Below are 8,998 nucleotides of genomic sequence, written 5' to 3'. Positions count from 1 at the left end.
TATATAATTTTCTTTACTCATCCATTGGTTGGAAACTAGACTAACTCCTTAACTCTTTAACTTGGCTATTGTAAAATATAGTTTCTGAAGAAATAACCAGACTCCAACCCCACTGATTCTTTCCAAGTTGACATCACCACAAAAAGCTAATGATTTCTGAAAGAACACAAGAGAAGAGAGGAATAATCATGATTGGTGGTGTCTTGGAAGGCTAGTGACAGGTACATCAGGGAATTGTACATATCCTTGATAAAGTTTAGTGAAGACAGAAAATTGACCCCTGAATCACTAATGCAGCAACCATTGGTAATGGTGACAAAGCAGAGCAGATGAATGGAAGTGGAGAATCTGATATGTGGATTCTACACGTTGTGGATGAAGAGGGGTTAAAAAAAAACAAGTACATACAATTCTTAACATCAATCTCTGCATGTGAACATAAACATTTTATTAACTTCATAAAGTTTTATATTAAAAGTTTTAAGAATATTTTGTAGTCCTTCATGAAAGGAAATCTTTTTTTTTATTATTAAAATGGGTAGGAGCCTCATTTTCAGTAGGAGGTTTTAACAAAAAAGGGTATTTAATGAAAACTGTAGCATAAAAATACAAGGTTACTGACTCTAGAGTGATTGCAAGAAATGTATAACAGTGCCATTGATTTTTATCAAACAATCTTGATTTTGTAAGAAGGTCGGAGGAGGGACAAAATAACAGTGCACACTACACTAGAGTGAAGTGGGAAATGTAAAGAGACTCCTTTTTAGAAAAACAAGAAACTTGGTCTTATTTATGGTTATGTGATTTTTCACAAATCTTTTGTTGTTTTTCAACTATTGATTTTTTTCTTGTGATATCATGGCTATGAAGTGCTTTCTTAGGAGTTTCTGTAAAATATGAAAGAGCTAAAGTGCCTGCTTATGTGGCAAGTTTGAGTAGGCAGATTTATACATTGTGAATAACCATTTTCTCAGGAAGCACAATGGGTGCTTTGGGAAGGCAAGATTTATCCACATATTAAAATACAGGCTATCAATCACAGGTAGCAAAAAACATTGAATGGGCTTTAAAATATAAAACAAATGTAGTTACAGTGATTTCCATCTTACATTATTGTTGTTATTGTGCTTTTGAACTCTCAAGTTTGATTTCTATATGTACCTTATAATATTAAATCAGATTTAGGAAATCCATCTTAACCATACTTTATTATATAGTAATTCACACTAATATTGGCAAACAGTAGACTATTTTGGTGGGAGAAACCTAAAGATTTGTAAAATAAATGTTTCTGTTTCATGCTGCAGCTCTCCCTGAGGTAGAAACTTGATAGGCAGGGTACATACTGATTAAAATATATTTCCCACAAGACATTTTTCCTTACATATTTGGCTATTTATAATATTTGGCCTCAAAACACTTTCCCAGTGATAATGTTTTTCTTTATTGCTCAGATTCATGGATTTATAATTTCCAGAGGCAATTTGCATCATGACAATGACAAATTGTTAAAAGTGAGGAAGTAATATCAGGTTGAAATTTTTCTTTGAAACTATTGGCTGTTCTACATATAGAGGCTCTCCTACAATTAGACACTGAAGAAGCTTCTGGATGAAATGTTATTGGAATGGGAATGTGTATCTCTGTGTTATAATTATGCTGCAACTGAACTTGTTTTGCTCATGTTTCATATTTCTTTAGGGTGGTTGGTAGGAGAGAGCAATTAACCATGACACTTCAACTCTTAGTAAAAAGCCTACCCTTGATAGTCCTCCTTTATACTAAGTTCAGTTCTGTAACTTGCCATCATTGGTTCTGCTGTAGCTTACAATGCAATTATGATTTTGTCTATCTTCAAATTAATCCTCACATTCTCCAAGGTTAAACTGATCTACTCTTGGCTCAAAAGAATGTATGTCTTCACACATTTGCATGTGTAGTTCCTTCTGTCTTGAATGCATACCAACCATAGCTCTCTTATCAGTTGATCACTTCAGACTCTGCCTACATATTCAACCCAAGATTGAATTATACAAAAGGTGTAGCTATGCTCTTTTATTGTCTTTCAGCAATATATGCATACATTTTATTTGATATTTTTAAATGCCACGATGGATATTTAGTTCTGTGCATTGTTTTAGTGCTGGGAAGAGATTATGACAGTTATTAAATATCATATTTTTATGAACAACTAAGAAATACTAAGAAAGCACAAAAGCAGCAAATGACTCACTACTAAACACGTGAGCCAACAAACCAGAAGAACGAGATGGGGGAATGAATGAACAAACTGTTGAGCTGGTTAAAGAGAAATGGCAGAGAGGAACAAAATCAACCTGGGTCTTATCACTTAGAAATGTTTTCACTGTGCAAACCCTTGCACATACAGCGCTAAACAGAATTCAGTGGAGTATCCTGAAGTCTCATCTTAAACCAAGGACTTCAAGTTAAAATTATCTGAGTATGTGAAAAATACTTATGTGTGAGCTCTTGTTTAACTGGTGTTGTTTGGGGGCACATTCATTGCTGTTTTTAAAAAGGTCTCCAAGTAAATCTAATACATAGCCAAGGTAAGAACAACTGCTGGGCCACAGAAATTTAGGAAATGTTTCTTAGGAGAAAAACTGCATAATGTATGAGATATTTAAAGTATATTAATCAGTATGAATAGATATGAAAAGAGGCTGGGGACAGGAACTGGGTGATTAGAATGTCTAGGAACAATACAGATGAAAAAACCTTTTTTAAGATTTTTTATTTTTTTACAGAAAGCAAAGAATACTTTTGTGGAGAAATATCAGTAAGACTTTCACAGTTCAGGATAGAGTTGTTAAGAAAATCTTAGATACATTCAAAGAATTAATATTTGTAATTTAGCATTTTAGGAACTACATGTAAAAATTAGGTTCTCAGCAGAGTTTAAAATGTCAATCACTATTTCTTTGAATTACCCATTAGAGCTCCCATAGGAGTTGAAGTTTTAAAGGACTCTAAATCAAATTGCTTATATAGAACTCAACCATAAAATGTTTTCATCCTAAAAGGCTTAAAATATGAGAGACTATGTTTATGAGTAATGCCTTCCTAGATCTCATATTGATATTTCCTTTTAAAGCAAATGAAATACCTGATATCTATCAAATGAAATAACAATCTTTAAAAATATATTTTAAGGAGGGTCAGCTCTTCCTCATCAGTTGTCTATATTCCTTTGGATAAGATTGGGGTCTGCTGTTCATTTTCTCAGTTCTATGCTGGGTTACTATCTGGGAATCCCTTTGGTTACCCTGGCCAACAGCTCAAAAGAAGGTATTGCTTGTCTGGCATTGTTGCTTGTTTTGTAGCCTTTAGCTATACATATGGACTCTTATGAAATTATATTGGCCCATTTAATCTTTTGTTATACTTTCCTTTCAGTTGTTTAAGGCCATACAGTTGGTCCAGATAAAAGTGATTTATTTTTACTCTTAAAGTCGTTTGAAGATCTGTTCCTCAGGGGTCACATGGGCTTGGGAGGAGCCCCTGGCTCCTTTCTTTTACCATTCTCCCCACAGGACCTCATGTATTCCACCATACATGTTAAGTCTGACCCAGTCATTTTTTTGTGCCCAGATGTCCTCCCGTGCAAATTCATTCACTGGAGTCTACTCAGCCCATTTAAAGATCATAAGTAAGGCATACTCTCCCTCACCCAGCAGCAATCATTCTCTAATAGTTCTCAGCCTAGGGATGTCCTGTACCTATTTCTCTCCTCCACTCTGGGACCTTATTTAATTGAGTTAGCATGGATCTTGTGCTTGATGCCACCATTGTCACAAGTTCACATGTATAAATTTCCAGTAGCCTGAAAGCCTCTGTTTCCCTGTGTTCGTGAATCAGCCCTGACTCTTACAGTTTTTCTGCCCCTTCTTCCCAAATGGTGTGTGAAGTCCTATCCAGGGATATACACTCCACAGTCTCTTATTCTTTAAAACGTGGCCAGTTGTGGCCTTCTGCATGTATTGCACTTTGCTGTATAAGGAAGCTTCACTGGTGAGAGTTGAGGGATGCTTTAGTTTTCTCTCTATCCCTCGTTCCACTATGTTCCATCAGCCTTAGGTGTAGAGATTCAGCTGTAGATGTCTTACCTAGGACTGGATATCTCTAAGATGTATATTCCCTGTGTCTCACCAGTTGTGGAATTCTGCAGTTTCCACCTGTTGCAAAAAAAAAAAAAAAAAAGCTTCTTTGATGAACAGTGTACACTATGCTTGCCCATAAATATAAGGATCCATATTTAGCATATGATAAGAAATTTTATCTATCTAGAGCTATAACAGAGATAGGGTTTTCTCTAGGATCTATGTCCTCTCAAGCCATGTGTATTTGGCTGAGTTTACAGTGACACCCATGAGATCGCTCCTGTTGAGAGGACTTTGGGTCCAATTAAATGTCTATTGATTACACCCCACAGATAACAGTACTATTACTGCAACTATAAAGGCAGTTTGTTTTGCTGGTTGTTATGATTATTAGGCCTTAGTACTGGACTGAATCATTGACTGATTTTTCTCCCTTAGCAGTTTACATATTATTATCTAGCATTATGTGTGTGCATGTATTGCCTGCTTGTAGGTAAGTGTAGCCTTGTTGTGCAATGCCCATGGAGGACAGAAGAGGCATTGGATCCCCGGGAACTGGAGTTATAGACAATTGTTAGCTGCCATGTGGGTGCTGGGATTCAAACCCAGGTCTTCTGAAAGAACATTCAGTGTTCTTAACCATTGAGCCATCTCTCCAGCCCCTCATCTAAATATTTTAATCGAGAATTGCTTATCCATAATTTAATAATTTAGGGTTAAAAATTAAGTCTATTTCCAAAAGCATCATTATAGTTGACTTGTTTTAAAAACACTTTCTATTTAGAATAGGAAAAATGAGCTAATATTTCTAACACACTAAACTTTTAGTTTATTAGTTCTACCTATTTTAATGATATCATTTGTGAAAGAAGTTCATGTGATAGAGGGATATACAGGAATGACCTCAGGAAAATGGTAAATATGCCGGGAGCATGACGTTGCAGGGGAAAAGATGCCTTTGTCTTTCCATCTGTAAATAGGAATGCAAGCAATATCAAATAACACAGATTAATATAAAATATTTCAAGCACTGAGTCAATATTTCACATAGGAAGCAGCAGCATTTAAGATTAAGATTATCAGGGTAATAAACAGAGTAAATTAAAATTTATTTTAAAAGGTAAAAATTAAGTAATAATGCTCTTATATTTTTGGAGAATGGTTTTGACAGTGTGTCGATACAGATGATGTACTTTACTTCTTTACCATGGGTAGCTATCAATGCATGCTACCTGAGTTTGTCACCTTGTTATCCCAAATTGCAGCACATTATTAGGCTCATAGCAAAAAGCCGATCTCTCAATGGACACTCTACATGTGGAGTAGTTTGTCACAATTATTTGGTAATCTCTTTCAGTGTAACTCACACAGCAAAAGTGACAATATTCCTGTCACTCCTCAGAAATGTCCCAGCTCTGCGAGTTTCCACATTCAGGAGAATGAAGAAAGCCATTATGAGGTATGAATTCATCTATAGAAACAGTGTTTGTATTGAGACATTTTAATTTACCTGGATATTTTAAATATGTTGATTTCAACATTTTCATTGTTTGACCTCTTTTATGGTCAGATTTTTATACTACTGCTTTAATATAATTAAAGTAAAGAAAATAGAAAAATGCACAATTGAGCTGGGCATGGTGGCATTCACTTGCAGTCCCAACACTTGGGAGGCAGAGGCAAGCACATCTCAAGTGAGTTCAAGGCCACGCTGGTCTACATAGTGAGTTCCAGGCCAGCTGGAGCTACAGGGAGACCCTGTTTCAAAAATAACAACAACAACAAAAAAAACCCAACAACAACAACAACAAAACCAGAAAAATAATCTTGTATTGTCATAGAATCAGCTGGAGCTACAGGGAGACCCTGTTTCAAAAAGACCAAAAAGAAAAAAATGTACAGTGATAACATTTTCCCCCCACCTAATGCCCTCACTATGACTTTATAATGTTAATAGCATTGAATAAAAAATTTGCTTTTAACTCTTTTCAGAGAAAGTAATTAGTGAATCTTGTAACTGCATGTTATCTATTCCTTCATTTTTATTGATTAATTTAAGAATATACACAACTATTTGTCACAGGGGTTATTTCTTCATCTTCTATACTCACGGAAATTTAAAAAAAAAAAACTGAAGCCCTACATAAGATAAATTGTTAAACAAGTTTTCAAAAATCATTTACCTTGAATGCCACTTTCCCCAATTTCCCTGTAATGTTTGAACTTAATATCAAAAAAAGAAAAACCCTGTTACTTTCTCTTTTAAAAAGTGATTTTATCCTCAGCAAAATGTGGAAATTATATGTTCTTTCTTTTTATGTATTATTAGGAGGTCTATGCTACCATGAATGGATGCAGGAATATGTTCTATTATTTTCTTTTTTAAATTATGGTAAGAATCATGTAATAGTAATCATCTTAGCCATGTTTAGTTATGAATTTCAATAGTATTTCATGTGATTACACTGATGAATATTAAAAGAAAATCTATATTTTAAAGAAAATATGTGTCATATTTAACCATAATATTAAGACATATTTTCTATTGCACCTACTATCTGTAATCATATAAATCATAGGAAACATGCTAATGTATATGGGTGTTTTGTATTTCATTTTGTCAGTGAACCTAGGTTTTCTTTCAACGAATTCCTTAAAATTTTGAAAGTATTTTTAAGTATTGTTAGTAGACGTTTTTCAATGGTCTTTGTCTTTACTATGTAAAGGAATCTATCATTCTGAAAGGCTGCATGTAGCAATATAGATTGATCAATCAGAATTCAATTTCTAAAGCAAATTATTTCAGAAAATAATAATTACTTGAGATAAAAAGTAAAATACTTCGGATTTGCATTAGAGTAATTCTCTAATATACTTTTCTTTTTAGTCTGTGGGGGTCTAAATATTCAGAATCATTTCTCTAAATCTTCAACATATATTCTTATGTTACCTTTATCTACCCCTTCCCACCCTCTTTCACTTCTCTGTCTCTGTCCCCACAAAGTCTAAGTTACTTGAAATTTGCAAGAAGAACCTTGGTTGTTTAAATCTTTGGTTTTCGTCATCACTGCATATAACCAGAAGAATAGTTTTCCCACTAACCAATAATAATAACACACTATTCTTTATAGCAGAAAAAATATCATTCATAAATGAAGACTCAAATAAGTCAGAAAGTAGTCTCCCCAGAACATTGTGAAAGTCACTGAAGTCAAAGCAGATTTCAAATTTCTGCTCATTGCATTATTGTTAATTGTTTTAAAGTAACTGAAAAAGTTATTTTGATGTGGAGCACCATATTCTCTGTGCATTCATGTATTTATGGCATATATGTAAGCACTTGCAGAAAATGAAGATTCATGTTTTTAAATTTTAATGGTTGTTTTTCTTGATAAATGAAACATATTTCTTAGAATACGCTCTTTGGTGGCTGTAGGGTGTAGAAATTATTTATTGATATTTTCTTAACTGTGTAGAGAAGTTTTAAGATAAAAATCATTTCATTCTTAGATGCCTTATAAAAACATGGCATAGAGTTGCACTTGTTCTAGGCAAATAGAACAATAAAAAATGATCTAAAGCTATGAAATTGAATTGTATTATCAGTCCATTCATTAAAGAACTGGAATAGTAATTCTACTTTGCTGTATTAGTAAACACAAGAAGTAAAATTATTTTTTAGGAAATGTTTAACTATTAAAATTTCACATGATCATTGTATTCCAGTTCCTATTGTAATCTGAATAATTTTGAACTAAGTCATGACCCTTCAGTTGCTAGTGATCATGCCAAAAATATGAATGTTATCAAAAACCTATGATTCTATACCTTGTGCTCTGTGCCAGGGGCTACATTGCACCCATTCTGTGTAAGTTCTTCCACCATTTACCTCTTCTCTATTACCAGTCCAGATTTCTTTTAATGAAATGCATATATCTAATTATTTAAGGATGTATCTTATTAACTGATGATACTTAAATAGAATATTCTTTTTCTGTTGGCCTTGAACTCACCATGTAGCTTTGATGGCCTGGAACTCAGTATGTAACTTTGACTGCCCTAAGATTCACAAAGATAAATCTGCCTTTGCCTACTGAGTGCTGGGATTAAAGATTTTTGCCATCATGCCTGAATAAATTTTGATATTTCTAATAAAATGAAACAAAGAGAAAAAGATGCCAGATTTAGAGTTCTGGGAAGCTTTCTGAGAGACAAAATATCTCTGTAAATATTATCACCTGAGAGTCAATAATAATCTGTTCTTGAATAATTTTAAGAATTAATAATTAAAGATGATAATAAGTTACAAACTTGATATCTAGAATATGTTTTTATTAACATAAAACATGCCAAATCTAGTAAATGTGTGTATTTTCCAAATCTTAATTATTTTTGAATTTATGCTTCCTTTCTTTATTTACTTTAATAAACTTAAACAGAAAATGTTTAGTAAAGGAGTTCTGCCAAAGGACCGTCATTCAGCAGACTCTTATGCTTTGGACATTTGTGACCTTTTGTGTTCCCGGCCTTCTGCTGCATGAGGGGGCTTAATTATTAAGAACTGAGAGATTCATTAGTGTTCTCTTCTTTACTCCTTTTCTGTGTTCCATGAGCTTTAGGTGTAGAGGTTGCTTTGTAGATAAGACCTCAGTGGATGAACTAGCACTGGGGACCAACTGTGGACACTGATGACACAGGGGCCTTAACAGGGATCACGGAGTATATGGGCTCCAACGGGGGCAGGGGGGTTGCTATGGGAGCAGCCAGTGGGGATGGGGTATAAAGATGTTTGAGATGTTCTGTATGAAATACACAAAAAAATTCAATAAAAACATTTTTTTTTAATTTTCAAATTTTATTTCCAAGTTTTTTTTTTT

General features: G+C 33.9%; 1 protein-coding gene across 5 annotated transcripts in view; it reads left to right on the top strand.

Moving 5' to 3' along the window:
- Pcdh9 (protocadherin 9) overlaps positions 1-8,998 on the top strand; it is a 1,035,266-nt gene that overhangs the window by 372,339 nt on the left and 653,929 nt on the right. For 2 of the 5 annotated variants that reach the window (XM_008832677.2, XM_008832674.2), the window contains exon 3: positions 5,479-5,580. The exons of 2 other annotated variants lie outside the window; for them this stretch is intronic. In XM_008832677.2, coding sequence (XP_008830899.1) covers positions 5,479-5,580 — 102 coding nt within the window. The remainder of the gene's footprint in view (positions 1-5,478; positions 5,581-8,998) is intronic. One more of the 5 variants, XM_008832675.2, reaches the window with a different exon arrangement.

This window comes from Nannospalax galili, unplaced genomic scaffold (assembly GCF_000622305.1).
Source record: "Nannospalax galili isolate Female #2095 unplaced genomic scaffold, S.galili_v1.0 scaffold176, whole genome shotgun sequence".
Lineage (NCBI taxonomy): Eukaryota > Metazoa > Chordata > Mammalia > Rodentia > Spalacidae > Nannospalax > Nannospalax galili.
Note: the sequence above shows the minus strand (reverse complement) of the source record. Positions and strands in the feature narration are given on the sequence as shown.